The sequence below is a fragment of the Hippopotamus amphibius genome, chromosome 3 (assembly GCF_030028045.1).
Source record: "Hippopotamus amphibius kiboko isolate mHipAmp2 chromosome 3, mHipAmp2.hap2, whole genome shotgun sequence".
NCBI classification, from domain to species: Eukaryota; Metazoa; Chordata; class Mammalia; order Artiodactyla; family Hippopotamidae; genus Hippopotamus; species Hippopotamus amphibius.
The window spans coordinates 183,376,186-183,397,476 of NC_080188.1; the positions used below are offsets into that span (position 1 = coordinate 183,376,186).

At 36.5% G+C, this 21,291-nt stretch overlaps 1 protein-coding gene and 1 non-coding gene across 2 annotated transcripts in view; one reads left to right on the top strand and one right to left on the bottom strand.

Moving 5' to 3' along the window:
* The window catches only part of SPATA17 (spermatogenesis associated 17), a 188,709-nt gene that overhangs the window by 125,887 nt on the left and 41,531 nt on the right, over window positions 1–21,291 (bottom strand). Inside the window, exon 5 of the mRNA XM_057728510.1 lies at window positions 9,221–9,324. Coding sequence (XP_057584493.1) covers window positions 9,221–9,324 — 104 coding nt within the window. The remainder of the gene's footprint in view (window positions 1–9,220; window positions 9,325–21,291) is intronic.
* Window positions 2,523–2,629, top strand: LOC130850537 (U6 spliceosomal RNA). Its single transcript, XR_009052910.1, has one exon. It is a non-coding gene; the product is annotated as a U6 spliceosomal RNA (small nuclear RNA).

A 21,291-nucleotide genomic window follows, 5' to 3' on the forward strand; every position in this document is an offset into this window, starting at 1 on the left:
AAGAGCACCATTTATGAAGGCATAAGATCTTCTTAAAATCCCATCTCGGTTCTGCCAATTTAGCGATTTAAACTTGAGCTACACAGCTACAATGGCCACACACTTTTGCGTGTTTCTTTTTTTTGCAGAGAATGGTAGCATCCAGGTTTTATCACTTAGGTGAGGGATCAAAGGTGTCCTCTCTGAAGAAACTGAGAGAAAAGGCATAGGACTCAAGGTGGTGATTTCTAGGTGTGAAGCACAAGGCCCTTCTTTCACCATTTACGCCAATGCAGCTACAGCATCTTCTCCCTCAATAGAGTATCAGAAATTTCTTCTTAGGAAAAACTAAATAGCCTAAGAGGAAGACTTCCACATACTGGCATTTGGGCATCCCCCCAGTGAAAGGGGTCAGCTCCCTTGTCCAATCACTTTAAAAGCAACTGAAGCCTGCCAATCAACAAAATCTGCTTATGTATGTACACACTCAAACTGGCACTTCAGTTTCTCATGTGCGTGTGTAAACAAACAGCTAAAGATCACCAGTTTTGTGAGGAAAGGCTCCAACATAAAAGGAAAGGTGAAAATAACCAATTGGAAAAAAACAAACAAACAAAACACCCTGGAGGAAATCAGTATCACAGAGACTGAATAAAAGTTATCCTCTGAACTTGAATTATCAGTGCTGATTATTTTTCATTTGCCACACCTCCAATTCATTCTACACACTTGCACTGGGACCAAGCCCTACATACTGTGTCACTTTGACTGGTTTGCAGATGGGTTTAGGCTAACAGAACACTAACATTCAGGAGGAAGAATTTGGGGGTATTTCTTCCTCATTCCTCTCTCTCCTTTGGTGCCACACACCTCTGGCAGTAACTGAATTCCTCTATAAGTATAGTTCATAGCCAGGGGTGGGAGTTGTAAACTTCTACTTGGCTCTCACTGTAGCCATTAAAGCTATTTCTTTCCCTTAACTCTTCTACCCTGGCAGTAGCAACATCTCACTGTTGCTCTCCGGATGCCAAAACTTCTCTCACTGAGCCCTTAACCCCACCCACATCTCTGCAATTACCCTTTCATTAACTCTCTTTATTTGAGGAATAAATCCCTGAGGTGGATTCTTCTTCCTGCCGAGACCCTTTCTGCTCCTGTATTTTAGAGAAATATAAGATATTTTATTAATAAAATAAGTATGGAATGCTATAGAAAACAAATGATCATAATAGTAGAAATATTTCATGAAAGTTAAAAATAATTGCTGAAATAAAAATTTCAGTAGAAGGGTAGGAAGGAAGTCTCTCACAAAAATAAAATGGGAGTTTAAATGCCCAGGGTAAAGAAGGGGGCAGAAAAGTTTAAGAGACTCCCCACATAACTTCTGGAGGTCCAACATCCAGCCAATAAGAATCATGTGAAAAAAGAATAAAAGAAAATAGAAACAAGGAAATTATCACAGAAATAATATAAGAAAATATTGCAGTACTTAAGTATCCACTGATTGCTCAGAACAATGGAAGCAAAATACCAATAAAAGTCATAAAATTGAGAAATTTCAAAAGCTTCAGGAGAAAAATTTAAAACATCCTTTAATAACCTACAAATGTACCACTGGATCTGCCAACAGGTTCATATCAAGGTCATATCTTCCCCAGGTGACTCCCAGCCAGTGACTGAGATAATGAGGGACTAAGGCAGGATCATTCCGGCCAGACAACAGACTCCACTGAAGGGTAACTTTGGCTTGAGGACAAGCCATCAACATTTCTTGAAAATATGCTGCAGTCCCAGCCTTTTCCCAATTTTTCTTCCTTTTCTTTTTCTTTTCACAGGTGTCAGACTTGTGCCATAGACTGAAGGTTCTCCCTACCTCATCCTGCTTCTTCCCCCCAATGAACTTCTTGCACATCTAATCCCATCTTAGTATCTACTTCCTGGTGAACTTGAACTAACACACATTGAAAAAGGAAAAAAAAAATAGATCACTTTCAAAGAGGGGAGAACCAGAATAGCGAGTATCTAGCAATTTTGAAAGTTAAAAATAAGGGAGCAGGGGCTTCCTAGGTGGTGCAGTGGTTAAGAATCCGCCTGCCAATGCAGGGGACACAGGTTCGATCCCTGCTCCCAGGAAGATCCCACATGCCGCGGAGCAGCTAAGCCCGTGAGCCACAACTATTGAGCCTGCGCTTTAGAGCCGGTGAGCCACAACTATTGAGCCCATGTGCTGCAACTGCTGAAGCCCACGCGTGTAGAGCCTGTGCTCTGCAACAAGAGAAGCCACGGCAATGAGGAGCCCATGCACCACAATAAAGAGTAGCCCCCACTCACCGCAACTAAAGAAAGCCCTTGCACAGCAAAAAAGACGCAACACAGCCAATAAAATAAATTAATTAATTTAAAAAAGATCTCTTTAAAAAAAAAATAAGGGAGCAATTCCTTCAAAATGCTAAGGAAAAATAATTTGCAATCTAGACTGTTATATGCAGTCAAACTACTAATCAAATTTGAGGACAGAATAAGACATATTTAAAACATGGAAAGTGCTCACTTCGGCAGCACATATACTAAAATTGGAACTATACAGAGAAGATTAGCATGGCCCCTGCGCAAGAATGACACGCAAATTCGTGAAGCGTTCCATATTTAAAAAAATAAAATAAAAAAACACATGCAAAGACTCCAAAACTTGCCTTCCATGAACATTATTATAGCAGTTGCTCCAAGAAACACAAGGAAATAAATCGTGAAAAGGGAACACAGAGCCATAGAATAGTGAGTCCAGCCCAGGAGGAAGCGAAAAAATACCTTCTCAAGAAGAAATCTTTATTATGTCTAGAGCAAATGCAGTCTGTTTGGAGCAGGACGATGGGGAGGCCAGAGAGGGTATGCTCCAGAGGAAAAGGGAGCTTACTAGATTTCCTACTAAGATAGAGTAGCTGGAAAATAATTAATGGCAGATATAATCTGCATATGAGATGAGGAAAAAATAAGGAAGATAGAAATTAACTAAAAAAGGAATAGAGTAAAAATACTCACCCTACATTAATTACCTTTGTAAGAAACTCTACTTCCATAATCACAAAAATGTAAATACTGATATAGCTTCATCTAAAAAGAGATATATGTGGAGGTGGGAAGTATAAGACAGTTAAATCGTCATCTACCATATTACATAAAACTAATTTAAAAGATCTGAGGTGTAAAATCAGACAATATCAGATAAGCATATAGTTTAGAAACATTCAGCGAATATAAGAAGAAATAGCTAAGAGAAAAAAGTGGTAACCATTAGGGACTGGGTAAAAGAATATGGTAAGGCAAGTCTTTTACCTAATATAAAACATTTGGTAATAGGTAATATACTTAACAATATGCATGTATTATGTTAATATATATTCTTTTGTTTACCATAAAATGGTAAAAGAACTCTAAATTTTAAAAGAAAACTATGTTTGTGTTTTCCTTGATTGCCTCTTTCCCAACTTTGTACTATGTTCTATTCTTTGCTTTTCCTTCAAGCTCTCTGACAGTTTTTAGACACGGTTTAACGTCATAAAATACTGATGACATATTGTACTTGGCAATTAGTGTTTCTATAAATTAAAAATATATATACATACCACCTAATTCATGAAATTTTATATCTGTTTGCTTACTCTGAATTAAAAATAGCCTCATAAAGAACTGAATGTTAACTTTTTAATATCACAGGGAGGTATATATTTACAAATATTGGCTCTCTTTTTTCCTACCTTGTCCTTGATAATAATAGCTGCTATTTGTTGAATGTCAATTATATGCTTTGTGTTTCCTGTACTGCATGCCTTACAAAAGTTCTGCAAAGTAAATATTGCTCCTCCGAAGTGTACAGATGAAGAAACCTAATTTCTGTAAAATTAAGTAACTAGTTCAAGGTTACCAAACTAGAGAGTGGCAGAACCATGATTTTAATCCACATTGATCTGAGTCCAAAGTTATTGTTCCTAATCATTCATTCTTGACTTTGTTAGCTTAAAGCTTTCAAGATGTAGCCAAGAGAAATAAAAACACACGGCCTCACAAAAACTTGTACATTAATGTTCACAGCACCATCATTCATCATAGTCAAAAAGTGGAAACAACTCAAATGTTCATCAACTGGTAAATGGATAAATAACATGTGGCTTATCCATAAAATGGAATGTTAATTGGTAAGAAAAAAGAATGTAGTACTAATACATGCTACAACATGGATGAACCTTGAAAGCATCAGGCTAAGTGAAAGAAATCAGTCATAAAAGACTACATATTATATGATTCAATTTGAAATGTCCAGAATAGGTGTATCTATAGAGACAGGAGATTAGTGGTTGCCTAGGACCGGGCAGGAATGGGAAGAATGAGAGCGTGACTGTGAAAGGGTATAGGATTTCTTTTTATGATAATGAAAATGTTTTAAATTGATTGTGGTCATGGTTGCACAACTTTGTGAATATATCAATACTAACCTCCACAGGAGTGTACATTTTAAATGGATAAACTGTATGGTATGTTAATTACATCTCGATAAAGCTGTTGCAGTAAAAACAAAAGAAACAAATATATCCTTTAAAAAAAAACTTTGATGATATATGCAAAGATAGGTAAAGAATTATACCCATAAAAATCTTTCTAGACAAGCCAGGGCTACACAAAATCAACATGCTGAAAAACTAATTTGCTTTGATGAATGACAAATTTACATTCAAAACAAACCTATTGTTATGCGCTATTCGCAACCAACAACTACATTAAAGCATTAAACTTGGGGGAATACATTACTTTTAGTTTGAATTTCTGTCCAAAAAAAAGTCAGTTTTCTGCACTTCAAGCTAATAATGTTTTATTAATGCTACCAATCTATAACTCTGTAGCTAATTTTTAATTTCATTATATAATTTTCTCATTCATAACCTGGGGCAACTTTTGCATATCAAGTTAGTTATTATGAAGAAACATGTCTACCAAATGCAAATTCAGCCTAAATTAATCAATTCCATTTATCTTTGTGATAGGTCCACTCTTGGTTATAGAAATATATTCTTGTATATGTATATATACATATATATAGTTTTTTACTGTTAACTATAGAATAAACTATTTCTATTAATGAAAAAGCAAATAAGCTAAAGTTAAGCCCAGTGCTGTCTGGCCTTGAATTGTGCAACATAATTCAAGTGCAAAACATATTCTGATATAATATATATTTTACTAGTTTATTTTCTGTAAATGATTTTAGCCTGTCCAAAGACAGAAGAACACATTAGATCTTTCACATTCTCTTTGAAATCCAAAAACATACATTTTAATGCTTCTTGGTATAAGTAATTAGGATACATCATAATTGTTTTGACACGATATTAAACATAATCTTGAAAAAACATCACATAAAAATATTGCCTTAAGTTAATGTGAAGTAACTTTTGTCCTCGGCAAAAGCTGAAAATCAACATGCTTATTGAACAAATACTATATGCAAGTCACAGTACGTGGAAAGTATCCTCTAAGGTGGCCTCCAACAATCCCCACTCTGGAAGTCATCCCCTTGAGTAATCCTCCTCTTTGAGTGTGAGGTGAACCTAGTCTCTTGCTTTAAATGAACAGAATACAGCAAAAGTGACGAGATGTCACTTCTGATATTAGCCACCAAAAGGATGTGGCTTCCATCTCAGATGTTTTCTCCTGTTCTCTTTTTCACTTGCTCTGAGGGCACTTTCCATATTATAAGCTGTGTTATGGAGAGGTCCACGTGGCAAGAAACTAAGGTATGCCAGTGGCCAACGGCTGGAGGAACTGAGGCCCAGGTGAGTGAGCTTAGAAGTGGGTCTCCCCCACGGTTGAGTTTCCACGTGAGACTGGCAGCCCTGGCTGAGAGCCAGAAGGCAACCTCATGAGACAATTTGGCCCAGGCACACAGCACAGCCCCTCCCAGGTCCCTGAGGGATAAAATGATGAGATAATAAGTGTGTATTGTTTTAAGCTGCTTTGGCTGGAATTCGTTATGAAGGAAAAGGTAACTAGAGTCCTGATTCCAATGATTTTCAATGAAAAATGAATAAAGAAACGTGAAGAAACAATCCAAACAAACTTGTTGCATATTCTTCTGTGAGAAAGAAGAAAAACTTCATCTCAGCAAAATTAATACCCTAATAGATGATTTTAAAACATACCAGACTATTTAAATATAACTATTATGAAAAATGCAACTGAACATGCATGGCAAAGCACGGGTGTAATCACGCCGCTGTTCTTCTCAAAGACGAAGCCCATGCCAATCTTTAATATGGTCTAAAATGCCCTGGTACTCTATGGTCCCTGCTGGATTTACCCCTAACCAATCCTTCCATTATGTTCCACGCACCAATCTCAGTCAAGTTTCATGTGTAAATATCCTAATTGCTACACAAGCTTCAGGGCTTAGCTTTACTGCCTCTGAAAAGCATCCCTAAACCCCAGCTTCCACTCCTGCCCTGACTTACACCAATCAGTTTTGCCTTAGGTGTGCCTCTCTTCTACCCTGTACCATGTTTTCATTGCATTTATAAAACTGTTTATGTAATAGAAAGGAAAATATATTGTGATTTACAATAAAAAGTTAACTATGTATTTCCAGTTTTGAGAGAGTGGAATAAAATTACCTCTGCCCACTTCTCTCTTAAACTTCCATAAAATAAGAAAGACAATAAGAAATAAAAAATAAAGTCCTATCATCCATAAAAGTAGGAAACACTTGCAATAATATATATGAAGAAGGACCACAAGAGTGGTGAAACTTCACCTAGGATTAGAGATGTCACGGTACTGCCAGGTGAAAATTCTTAAGAACAGGTGGCATACCCTGAGGAGAAAAATAGCAATGCCCTCCTTGCGCAGGTGAACAAGATTGTAGAACAAAGTTTAACTGTGGCAGATTCCCCGAACTACACCACAGAGTTGCAGAGGATGCAGGGCCAAGTGAGGAAATGCACAGGAATGCCATTTTTGCCACAGATCTCTAAGAAAGGAGACTCTAAAAGTGATAAGCAGTCCTATAACTGCCAGTCACTGTCAATAAAACAAACAAAAAAGCTAAAGCAGTTCACATACAGAGACACACATACACAGTATCATGCAAGAGACCTCCTACCACCCCCAGAGCACCACCCTGGTCCTTCCCCAACACTGGCTTTTTCCAATACCCCATTCCAAGATAAAAACAACAACAATGATAATAATAACACAGGGACTACAAATAGTCTATTAATAAATGCAAGAACAAAGAGAGAGTAAATGATTAGGAAATTAATCACTGATGGAGAATAGATACCTCAAAAAAAAAAAAAAATGTGACGTCTAAGAGAGGCAGAAATAAAAAGAAGAAGGCAGTACTCTGATGAAGAATACCAGGCTAAACCATATTGCCAGCACAGATAAACCACACTCTAGAGTGTCTAGACACATTCCCAGTAAACTCAGGAACAAAACAAGGACAAATGGAAATACATGTTGAACAGAAGAAACAGGACTTTCTAAAACCACCTTCCACACGTTTGTCTCTTTGAGGACCTTCTCCTAGTGAGGGATAGGACTTGGATGAAGCAAGTGAGGCCTCTAAAACGTAAAATTTTAAGTATACACTCTCGAGATTGGGGAAGTGCACCTTCATGACCCTGACAGCGAGCGCCTCCTTAACTGCTGTGCCTTAAGAGCCTCCCTTGCCTCACACCAGGCCCAGTCCTACTTAAATTCTCACTCTTGCATCTTCCACTAGCTCTCTCCTCCTGACAAGCTCTGCCATTTACAGATAACCAGCCCATCTCTAGAACTTTGGTTTTCTTAGGAAGAAATTAAATAGCAGCCCCCGTGGCCCATGTTTCTAAGTTTTCCAACTTCTCTCATTGACTAAATCCTATTCTAACTTCCCCAAATCTTTATTGCTGTTTCCAAAGAAATCAACTATACAAATTCCCCATACTTAATCTCCAAAGACCAGACCCATTTATACATACAACATATGCGAGAAAGTTAAAAGTTGGGAAGTTAGTTTTTAGATATTTCTTACGATATATATACATAATTTTAGGGTCTCAGACAACACCTTTGTCTTAACTTCATGTAGACTGTTCTCTCTAGTTCAAAAAACATTAAGAGTAAAATGAGATAATGTATGTGAAAACTGAAAGTAAAACTATTATGTAAATGTCAACTATGACTCGTCACTATTTCCTATTTATCTAAATCTATTATGAGCATATGGTCGCTTATATGTTATTAGAATGGGCAATATTATGAGAGGAAAATACTAGCTATTTTTGAAGTAATATGAAAACACTACCTAGAGCTTTGGTAAAGCTCACTGAATAGTGTTGCAGTAACTTTAAATCTATAGAAGGTGTCATCCTAAGGCCTAAATCCAGGTGTTACCTTTCTATGTGTTTACAGAAATAAAAACTGACAGTAAATCAGTCCATTTTAATGTGTTCCATAACGTTTTCATCTTTGAGAGGCAAGTTCTTGCCATTGAACATGTTCTGAGGATTGTCATACTTAAGTCTTCATCTATGTAATCATTTTACAGATAAATCCATCTCAAAATGAGGTGATTTTACTGAAACTAATCTATTTGCATAGTGTCAAGGTAGGCCTACTACACACACTAATAATCTAATTTACAGTCAAGAGTACAAGATATTTAAAAATACAACAGCCACAAATTGTTAAGGTAAAGAGAATTAAATACCTCTATCTTATCAATAAACTTCTGCCTAAAATATCAGTTAGTTTCAGAAAGTATGCCTAGGAACTTTCCTGGTGGGGTAGTGGTTAAGAATCCACCTGCTAATGCAGCGGTCATGGGTTTAGATCCCTGGTCCAGGAAGATCCCACATGCCATGGAGCAGCTAAGCCCATGCACCACAACTACTGAGCCTGCACTCTAGAGCCCGTGAGCCACAACTTCTGAACCCACGTGCTACAAATACTGAAGCCCGCGTGCCTAGAGCCCATGCTCCACAATAAGAGAAGCCACTGCAATGAGAAGCCTGTGCACCACAATGAAGAGTAGCCCCCACTCACCAAAACTAGAGAAAGCCCCTCGTGCAGCATTGAAGACCCAATGCAGCCAAATAAATAAATTAATAAATAAGTATTTTTTAGAAAATAGTTAAGAAGGTAAATTTAAAAAAAAAAGTATTCCTAAGTCTGATAATATCACTAGTAGACTAGTGATCATACTACTCACCTAATTGCATCATTGGTCTCTGAAACAGCTTTCAGGTACTCCTTCAAATAAAAATAATTAAAGCAGTATTTCCGAATCTTATAGCCTCGCCATCGCCTCTGAATCTATTGAATTAAATAAAAAGATAAAATATGCCAGTGAACATTTTTAGTGAAAACATTAATAATTTTTTAAAATCAAGGTAATGATAGATGATAACTCCTATCAAAGTCTTAGGCTTTTCCACTAATATAACAGTTGCAAATATAAGTTGTACTCATAGATTTATTATAAAATATTATAAAGACAAAAACATACTCTAGGTTGCTATAATTTTTTATAACATTTATCATTGTTTTACAAATACTAAATGTGAAATTAACTATTGAAAGATCAAAAATTTGCTTTACCAATTCCTACCTCTTCCACTTTCTGACCAAACAGATTTTGTCTTTTTCATAACCAGCTGGCTTGAAGACTGTATTTCCTCTCACTGAAATCAATGCTTTTAATGGGCTTTTATTTATTTATTTATTTACTTACTTATTTACCTATTTATTTATTTTTGCCACACCACAAGGTTTACAGGGTCTTAGTTCCCCAACCAATGAACCCGGGGTCATGACCGTGAAAGCACCGACTCCTAACCGCTGGACTGCTAGGAAACTCCCTTTCATAGGCTTTTTAAATTCAGTGCTATCAAAATCTTTAAACAAAATGTTATCTTGTACCTTCATCATGACATTTTCATACTTCTCTAATAGTAACAATAGGTAACATTTACTGAGCTCTTATTATGTGTGAGGCACTATTCTAAGGGTTTTGTTTGTAAGTGTGCATTTAATCATTAGAACATTCCTATATTTACAGATAAGAAAACTGCTAAAAAGAGAAGTTATTCAATTTTCCCATAATTATGCTGCTATTAGTGATGGATTCAGGAATCAAATTAGGACTTCAGGGGGCCCATTCTCTAAACCATTGCAATACAGAACTGTGAACAAAGTGAAGTGCAACTTTCAATGAACAAGTATTTCTGTTGAAAGTATCTTTTTTTCTTTTAAGATGAGAGAAGTGTTGGTGTCTAAGAAAACATACTTAAGTGGGCTACTAGATGCCTTAAATGCCCCAGTAATCATAAGAAGAATCAAGTCAATGTCTTTAAGCCCTATCTTTGCTCTATTGGATATACTCTATATATAACCTCTATTGGAAAAACTCAAGACAAAAATTATCATGTATGGATCCTACTTTTGTGGAAAACCAAAAAAACATAAAATAGAAAAAATAAAAATAAAGAAAAAAAAATAAAAAGAAAAAATAATAAAAATAAAAAAGAAACAGAAAAAAATTGAAAAAAGTGTTAACTTAGCCTTGCATAAAGACTTAGCTTCATTCTCTAAAATTTTCCAGCAGTTTACATATGTTTATGAATTATTCACATACTATGAATGATTCTCTTTTTGGATACGAAGTCCTTCCAATGTTTTGCACAGTTAGCTATGCTAGGAACATACATCTTCTTTAAAATTTTTTTTCATAGGAAAAAGTAATTAATAAGAGACTGAGCCTTAGTCCACTGAGTTTTATCCCAAAAGCCTATGGTTTTTTAACCAAATATGTTGAGTTTAAATTTTATAACTTGAATGCTGGATCTATAGGAATAAACAGGAAAAATGTTTTATTTGAATTGTGATCCCTTATTTTTCTGTGTATTAAAATATGGCCATTTAAAAGGTATTTTACAATCTGAATGATTAAATTCTAAGACTTTGAAGAACTGTTTTAGTCAACCTCTCAGTATGAGAATGACTAAAATAATTGAAGTTATGAAAAACCACTTATTGTTCTTATTGTAAGAACAATTAAATCAGAGAAATTAATTCTAGAAAGTAAAACTAAGTAGAATAACAAGCTGGTGTAACAATAGAATGTGTCTTTCTAAATATTTTTCAAATGATCTTATTTTAGAGCTTAATTCTTTAAATAAAGAAAAATTAATTTTTCTAAAGTTCTATACTCAGTTTAGAAACTATCTCCCTCTAATTTGACCAAAATCATAGTATGGCTGGTAAAGAAAGACGTGGAATTGCTACAAAAACCATTTCTCTAATGAAAAAGAATAACCAATTGGAATATGTATACATATTCCATATAATGTAAATGTATTATTTGCATTATACATGCAAATAATGACTATTTTCCTGGCTTATTTTAATTTAATCATTACAGTATCATTGTGAGGTAGAGATTATCATCAGCCTTCTTTGATAGAAGAGGAAATTGACGTTTAGAGGGCTTAAATAAATGCCTTAGGTCATATAGCTGGTTGGATGGCTTCACATGAATTTCAGCTTACTTTTATTGCATACACAGTAATAATTGTATTAAAGGCAGGAACACTTGTAAACAAAAGCATTGATGGAAAATCCATCATCAGCAACACAAGTGACTCAGGAAGCATGGGAAACTGTTAGGATATCAAATGGCATTAAGGGACTACCTCTTACATGAAAACACCATTAAATTCTAAATAAAATAAGATTAAATGTGTCAGAAAATATAAAAGATGCATGCTGGAGTACTAAGAAGGAAAGATGGAAGATGGTGATTTATGATCAGGTCACAGCAGAGTGGTGGGTATGCCCACTTGGAGAGAAAAAGCTGAAAGGGCAAAATCTGAAAATGGCTGAAAAATCCGTGCCAATAGGAAGTGACCTAAAAGAAGTCAATGGCGTGGGCTCCTCCCCACTCCACACTGAGCAACTACTAGAAACAGCACCAACCACATTCTCAGAGTCCACAGCCGCACTCTCAGAGAGTCTTGTAATGCCCTCTCTAGACATCTACCCAAAAGCACGCTACAATTCCTTTCCAAGACGAATCCTGGTATTCACAGTTGGGTATTAAAGCTCATAATAGGTAAGTGATGGTTAAGATAACAGGTTAAAACTCATCCACATCAAAGTATAATCAATCAACCTTTCGATGGCTTTGTTAGAGGTAAGTGAGTAAGAAGAGCTGGAAGAAGCTGGGCATTTGAGTGGGTGAAGGTGGTGCCATCCAGTGAAGTAAAGAATCTGAAATTTACTGAGCTCCATGAATGCGCTGGGTATTATGCTAACTGCCTTTATTTGCATGGTAACCTTGTGAATAGGGCATGATCTCCATGTGAAAAATGAAGACACTGAGGTTAAGTAACTTGATCAGTCACAGCATAACCAGTAAAAGAGTATATGACAGAGTTAGGATACAAACCCAGCTCTGTCTTATTCCAAAGCCCAGGCTTTTTCCACTAAAACATCTGATGGAGTGTGTGTGCATGTTTTTTAATTTAAAAGACATGATTTCTTACATTATAGAGAGCCCAGTTTAACCAATATCTAATTGATGTAAGATACAAAATAGCTGAGATTCTACTATACTTTCTGTTACAGGAACAACGACATCTTAAATTTTGCCTAAATTTCCTGTTTATATATGCCAGTACTAATGAATAAACTTTTAATTTTTTTAAAACAAAGTACTTTCAAGAGGCAAGATGACTTTTGATAATGATGTTCTTCTTAATTTCAAGGTGAGTGGGTTACAACTTCCGAAAAAGGGCTTATATTCATGTCCTTCGAAGTAATTAGCAACTTTCAGAAGTGATTGGTATAAAACAATTATTGTCATTGATCAGCTCTGAATAGATAATTTTAAACAAAGTCATTGCGTGCTCAGCAGATTACAGCTTGTTAACCGGCAAGTTCTAAATGACCTCTTAAGCTAGTCAAATCAATGATGCATATTCCTCATTAAGTAATATCAAAATGTAAGTGGTCTTATAAATAATGTTTATTTTAAGCACTAAAATAAATGGCAAAACCTTGAGATATCAAAAGGCATTTGTTCATAGAAAAGATTTTCCCTCCATTGGGTTCATTATTATTCCTCAAAATTCATAGTAATCTTAATGTTATCAAAAGAGAGAAAAAATGTTTTCACACCTAAAATTAAAATCAAAACATGAAAGACAAATTCACTGATGATACTTAGGACTAATGTCCTAAATGTATATGAGAGCATATAAATAGGATTCCATTCATAATTATACTTTTACTTCTTAGAATGTTCAACATTCTGGAAGACTATACAGTGAGCACAAAAAAGTGGGTTTAAAACTAGTAATTTCAAAGTTTTCATTCCCAATGTCACTACATTATCACGTCAAAAACATACCTATGGGGACTTCCCTGGTGGTGCAGTGGGTAAGAATCCGCTTGCCAATACAGGGGACAAGGGTTCGAGCCCTGGTCCAGAAAGATCCCACATGCGGCGGAGCAACTAAGCCTGTGTGCCACAACTACTGAGCCTGCACTCTAGAGTCCATGAGCCATAACTACTGAAGCCCAAGTGCCTAGAGCCTGTGCTCCACAACAAGTGAAGCTGCCACAATGAGAAGCCTGCGCACCACAACAAAGAGCAGCCCCTGCTTGCCGCAACTAGAGAAAGCCCATGCACAGCAATGAAGACCCAACGCAGCCAAAAATAAATAAATAAATAAATAAATAAATAATTTGTTTAAAAAAGGAAATACATTTAAAAAAACCTATGTATATTTTATATAGATATATATGTTATATGTTAGTCTAGTGGTTTTCTTGTTATTATACTTCTTATTTTTCTTAAAGTGAGGATTTCTATCTGAACTAAAATGTGTTGGGACACTAATTGCAAGTTAAATCATTTAAAATAACTGCAACAATTAAGGGTAGTTGAGATGCTCATGAATACCATTAAGAAAGCATATGTGATTGATCAATAACATGGACAAGGTTTCCAGGGTAAAAGAAATTCTACCTTTAACAATTAATTACATCTGCAGTTCCTTAAAACTCCCTAGGTTTTAGATATTACCATTTTTCATTCCTCACAGATCTTTGAAAATAAGAGGAAAAAGTCTGATGCAACATATTTTTCAAGAAAGATCTCTAAGATACTACACATTAGCACTTCTTGAAATCTGCATTCATAGGACATTATTCCAGTTGTCGTAGGACAGGAAAGCAAATGAGAACTCAAGACATATGAGATGACCCAAAGGAGGCTTTTCAAAGGAATTGCAAAGAATCAATAATTCTCAGAGAGTTTAGCTTTGTTAACTTCCAAAGTCTGTGCCAGATTATATATCTCTATTAGGCTGAGTTTACTGAAGACCAATATATTCTAAGAGTTAATTTATATAGAGAGAGATCCGCGGTTGAAAAATAGCGGTCCTAGTAACGATCTGGTGGGGATTCTAATATTTTAACAAAGTTAGAGTCCTCTTTTCTTTCCATTAATTTTTCAGGGTCCAAAACAGGCATGGTGGAGATCCAATTCAAATTTCTGGATCACAGAAATCTATGTGATCTGCACCTTGTACTTCAAACAGGAAAGAAATGACAGATTCTCTTTTATCGTTTACTATATCCTATACAAAAATCCATTTTAAATTGTAGCAAGAACAGTGTTTTATCTGGGGTTATGATAGATGACAAATCCTGATGCTAACAACAGCAATATGTGAAGACCCTAGCTCAAATATTCATTTATAAGGTGAGGGTTTTCATCCTAAGCCATCCCATTCTGCCTACAAGGGGAAGCACGTGACACTGAGTTGGGATGTCTCAATTTGGTTTTCTACAAATTATTACTAAATTTAGAATTCCTTGAGTGAAATGTACTACCAGTAAGAATGCTTATGAATTACCAGGGCTATGGGGTCAGTTTACCAAGAAAACCACAGTGTAAGTAATAAAATTTCCCTAACAGCTCCATCTAGGGTTCACACAGTTGCTCTCATCCAGATTTTTGAAGGAGGGAGAAGACTAGACGTAAAGGCAAGTCTATACGTGACCAGAAATAACAGGAATGTGGGTACCAAACCTCCTGGGTTCAATTCCTAACACTGTCACTTACTAGCTATGTGACCTTGGGCAAGTTAGCTTTCTGTGATTCCATTTTCTCATCTTTCAAATTGGAATCATAATGATACCTACTTCAGAGAGCTGGTCATTTCAGAGAACAGTTAAAATATTTAAAATACTTAGAATGGTGCCTAGAGAGTGGTAACTGCTATGCAACTGATAATTCTTCTCATTATTATTTACCAATAGTTCTGACTTACCAAGCTTTGGAATTACATGGTATTGCAATCTTGTTCTTGCATATATGCCTCAGAGACATATAGCTCTCACTGGCAGTTGGTCTGACTAATGTATACTCAGGTATCTACCAGCTATATCCATTCATCCTCAGGTAGTAAGTATGAGAATCTAGAACCATTCTATTGGGGGAAGGGGGGCTTCAAAGACATAGTTGAGGCTGAATGGATGTATCCCTAGAAGTAGAAGAATTAGGTATATTTGCACTCCATACAACGGGCTTCATCCTAGAAGAGATCAGCCAGTAAACAAAAGCCATAAAGAAGAGAAAACAAAAATCCTAAATGTTGAGAACTATGAATCAAAGTACTGGAGAAAAGGAACAGGTAAAAGACCTTAGGATGGATGAAATAACTCCACTAAACTGCACTTTTTTTGCTATCTGTGGATATTTTTAAATGGATTTCTACACATAAAGTAATTTTGCCTTTTGTCTTTGTTATTATTAGAAAACTGATTCTCCAAGCCCTGTGTTTGGAGGGTCTCAGGTGACACCCAAGTGCTTAAGCAGATGCTCTCTAGCATCAGAAATGGAGGGTCAGTTCTACACCAGGCTGTAAAAAGGTACACAATCGTACATCTAGATGGAATGGGGAGAGAAAGATGTTGAGCAAATGAATCAACTCATGACATTTGTATAAGATACTAAAAGCTGTTCAAAGAGTGAGAACTGAAAAAGAAAAAAGTTGGAGGCCAAGTTTAAATGAGATCCACAATGGAGCAGACAAGATGCTGGAGGAAAAGCAGAACCCTAATCTGGAGTAAACTCAAATTAAAGACCAAAAAGGCAATAAAGTGTCGCACGGAGAAACAGGAGGAATAGTGCCCCAGGAGCTAAGATAAAAATTTACTGAGCAATTTATTGCTGTATTAATTGACTGTCACTAGCCTAGCTGCAAATCAGTAGCAGGGGTTTTGTACGGGCACACTGTGGGTTCTGACAGTAGTTGATCTCATAGCAAACCTCCTTCAAGCCTGTACATGTTATAACTTCGGCAAGTTCTCAAAGCTCATGAGGTCTTCCATTCACATGTGAACTGCAGTGACCAAATATTACTTCCCATGTCCAGTTTATACACACCACCTAGCCTAGTCAGGCACTCAAAAAAGGCTTAAAGATCTCCCAGCAAAGGCTTAAATAATTTCCATCAACACCACTAAGGGACTTAGACAAAGAGTATTTAAAACAAACAACTCTTTTTACTCCTTGTTTAAAAAAGCATGAGCCAACACTCATTGATTTATTCAGGGACATTTATTAAACCACCTAGTATAAGCCAGGAACTGTAGATACAAAGACTAAGAAGATAGGATCAGGGCCCCAAGGGACTTACAGTGTGTAGGAGGTGGATACAGGCATGTACATTAGTAAGGATCATAAATTGCCACATGTTCTATAACAGAAGTATGTTGATGGTAAAATAGAAACACTAAAAAAAGGGAATGATCAATTCTACATGGGTAGGGGCGTTGTAAAGTCTTTAGAGAAAAGGTGACCCTTTAAAAAATAAATGCAGCAAATCAAGATATGAATATCTATGACATTAAACAATCACATACATATAATTTATTCTTCATTATAAAAAAGTGACATCTATTTAGGAATGAATAAGCTACAAATGAAAGGTTTTTTTTTTAGAGCTTTTATTGAGATACAGTTAACATACAATAAACTGCACATATTTAGAGTGTACAATTTGGTATCCTAATCTCCCAATTCATTCCCCCCCAACCCTCCCCGCTTTCCCCACTTGGTGTCCCTATGTTTGTTCTCTACATCTGTGTCTCTATTTCTGCCTTGCAAACTGGTTGATTTGTACCATTTTTCTATAGTCCACATATATGTGTTAATATACGGTATTTGTTTTTCTCTTTCTGACTCACTTTACTCTGTATGACAGCCTCTAGGTCCATCCATGTCTCAAAAAATGTCCCAGTTTCCTTGCTTTTTTACAGCTGAGTAATATTCCATTGTATATATGTACCACATCTTTTTTATCCATTCATCCGTTAATGGACATTTAGGTTGCTTCCATGTCCTGGCTATTGTAAATAGTGCTGCAATGAACATTGGAGTGCATGTGTCTTTTTGAAGTATGGTGTTCTCTGGGTATATGCCCAGCAGTGGGATTGCTGGGTCATATGGTAACTCTATTTTAGTTTTGCAAGGAACCGCCATACTGTTCTCCATAGTGGCTGTATCAATTTACATTCCCACCAGCAGTGCAAGAGCATTCCTTTTTCTCCACACCCTCTCCAGCATTTACTGTTTGTAGATTTTCTGATGAAGCCCATTCTGACTGGTGTGAGGTGATACCTCATTGTCGTTTTGATTTGCATTTCTCTAATAATTAGTGATGTTGAGTAGCTTTCCATGTGCCTCTTAGCCATCCGTATGTCTCCTTTGGAGAAATGCCTATTTAGGTCTTCTGCCCATTTTTTGATTGGGTTGCTTGTTTTTTTGATATTGAGCTGGATGAACTGTTTATATATTTTGGAGATTAGTCCTTTGTCTGTTGATTCGTTTGCAAATATTTTCTCCCATTCTGAGGGTTGTCTTTTCGTCTTGCTTATAGTTTCCTTTGCTGTGCAGAAGCTTTGAAGTTTCATTAGGTCCCACTTATTTATTTTTGTTTTATTTCCATTACTCTAGGGGGTGGATCAAAAATGAAAATTTTAAATTCCCTCTCTTTTCAGAAATGCTTCACTAGCCATTTTGACAATTGAATATAACTCGTCATGCTAGGAGTCAACAGTCAAATACATAATTTGCAAATTGATTCAGTATATGAGGCAGAGGAAGACAAAAGTTTTTTTTTATTTTCTACTGTATGACTTAGGTGCATATATAAAAATATATTTGTCTGAATATTACTGGCCATACAGATTTTTTGTAGTTATCTGATACTCTTAGAAATTCTTTCTCCTACATACTCACTGCCACCCACATTTTAATCACTTAAAGGGTAGCTCTTTTGAGCAAAGTTAGTTGATAGCTTATAAACTGAAAAGGCAGAGTTGTAGCTATTAGAAGTAAAACTTCAGCTGCTGGTATCAAGTTAGGGTTGTAATCTTCAGATGTGTATGGCATGAAGCTATGTGGACCACATATTTGTCTCCTCAGCCTCTCATTCGTGCAGAGAGCAAAATTTTCAGAGCATCATCTTGCAAAAAATCCACTTACAAACAGATTTGTCCAAGTCCACTTACAAATAACTTCAGTTATGGTCATGTGATCACTCAATGCTAAAAATTAATCTTTGTTAGGTGATCACATCAGCCTCAATGCAAGCAAGACTCATTCCTGATTCCTCATTACCAAGTTATCAAATTAACTCATCCAGACCTCTGAAGGAAGACTTTGAACACCTTTGTAGAGAAGCGTTTCTATTATAAATTTCTCACAGTAGTATTTACATACTCCACAAAATTCCTGAGTGTCGTTAGTGGATCATTTCAACCTCTAGGTAATGCTCAAGTCTTCCTTCCCTTTGCTTTAACGACCGCTGCATTCCCACCTCTACTCTTCTCTCCTGGAATGTGTCAAATAAAAAACAAATCTGGATATAGCAAGGAGAAACTTGATTTGAAAGAATTACTGCAAGAAAGACAGGGTGAGTGACTCCTATAGGAGATGGAAGCGGACTATTGCAATACAGAGAATCTTTGACCGTAGACTTGCAAACGTGGTGAAAATTAGGCAAAAGGAGTTTTTCTTTTATAGGAAGGTATGAACAAGGCTGGAAAGAACCTGATGTGGGGAAGTGGGATAAAAGGGTGGCATAATCAGATAGGAGATCTGCAAATGCTTTACCCCAAAGCCCATCCTCAGGAGGAGGTCCTAAGGAGATGCCATATGTTGGCTGAAGTCCAGGGGCCTTGGGGAAGGAGAGAAGCTTAACCACAGTTTAGTTAATAAACATGTTTTTTCCAGTTGTTCGATGGGAACAAGCAGTTCAGTTAATCATTTGTGAGGTGAAGAATGGGAATTTGGGGGACTCTGTCTAGCCTTTTCATAGGTAAACAAGGAACCATCCGTACCTCTTAGCTAAGTCATGTGGGAAAGGGTGGATTTTTTTGCAGGAAGCTGTTTCCACAGCACAACAAAAGTGGGGGAAGGGAGGGGTTTAAACTTTGCTGTTTTCTAGGACTAAGGTAGAGTTCAACATTGTCTGGAGATGTTAATCAAAGATAAGTTATCATTGGGCAATGCTATTAGGTGTAACAGAACAGGACCCTCTGAGGCCTTCCTGGAACAGACCCCTCACCCCACATCCTGCACCTGCCTCTTGTCTGTAGAAAAACTTTAGCCTCCCAGGCCTTCCCCAAGTTCCAAAGAGTATATTTAATCACAGAAATGAGAAAATCCAGAAAGAAATGGAAACAGTTAAGAAAGACAAAATAATAATAATTTGGCTAAATTATTTGGCCATTAAACAAAGTTAAGGACATTTAGTTCCTCCTCGAGGGCTATAGATAATATTCTGAGCTATGTCCTTGAGCTGTTTTGCAGATACTGAAACCCCCACCAGGCAGAAGTTAACTGTATGTTGCCCACATGCACATAGACCCCAGACTGGCTGGAACCAGAAGGTTAATGATGTTAACTCTCAATTACCTCACCGCTAACCAGTCAGAAGAATGTTCACGAGCTGATCACACACCCCACCTCCCTCACCCTGTCTTTAAAAACCTTTCCCTGACAGCCTTCAGAGAATTCGAGCCTTTTAAGCACTACCTGGACTCCTTGCTTGGCGCCTGAAATAAATGCTGCACTTTCCTTCACCACAATGCAGTGTCAGTAGATTGGCTTTACTGGGTACAGTAAGAGGACCCAAGTTTGGTTCAGCAACATTCGGAAATGTAGCTTTTAATTGATGTTAGAATCAGTAAAAAATGCTGCCTTCCAAGTGGCTTGGATTGATTGATATGGGATTCTTAGATATGCTTAGTCAGGTGAAAGGAATCTTAATGATTCAAGCCAGATCAGAATTCAATACAAAATTTGGGGCTAAATAATAAACAAGAGCATGAATTTTTCTAACTCTGACTCCTGAGCCTCTGTCTCCCTTGGTGACCTATGGGGATCTATGGAGTTGCCTAAACCTCCTGTCATCAACTGCTTTAGGTTCTCCATCATTTATTGCTTTTTACTTTGCAGACATATCTGACAAAAGGCATGCAGAAAAGAATCTAACAATGTTTTAGGATCAGAGGTTAAGTCTTTGGCAGAACTGTACAAAGAATCAGAATCTCCTTAATTCTCAGACTCAAGCATTCCCATTAAAAGAGGAAAGCCAAATTATTTTCTTATAATACTGTATTTCTAAGAAAGGTAAATATAGCCCATTACACCTGGAAAAGAAGCAAAAAAGATATGCTTCTTGCTCTTTTTGTTTGTTTGTTTCCTTAAACTACAGAAGCACAGAGAGGTGGACAGATACTGTGTCTAGAAGTACAGAGAGGTGGACAGATACTGCGATCAGCCCTGGGCTGGGCTTTCACTCACTCACAGCTGCATAGAAAAGCCCCTCCCCAAAGCAGTATAAGTCATCAAAATAATGTTAATATGACTGTCTTAGTTCAACACAGGACTTTCAGAAGGTATTTTACTATCTTGCTTCACCCGAAATAAAATCCTTTATTAGCAGAAGCAATAATTAACAGATTAATGAAAGAGAATATAATAAGTCAACATTAAAACATAGGTTTTAAGGACATTAGTGAAATTCACTTAAGTAATTTCCCATTTATAACAGCTTCACAATTAAGCTAAAATCATATTATCTGATACAAAAGAAATAATACTTTTGTTATGGTTCTTCCCCAAATCTGTGCAGAAAACAAGGGAGCCTCATAATCGCTAAATTCAGCTTCCTATTAGGCAAATAACACATAAAAATG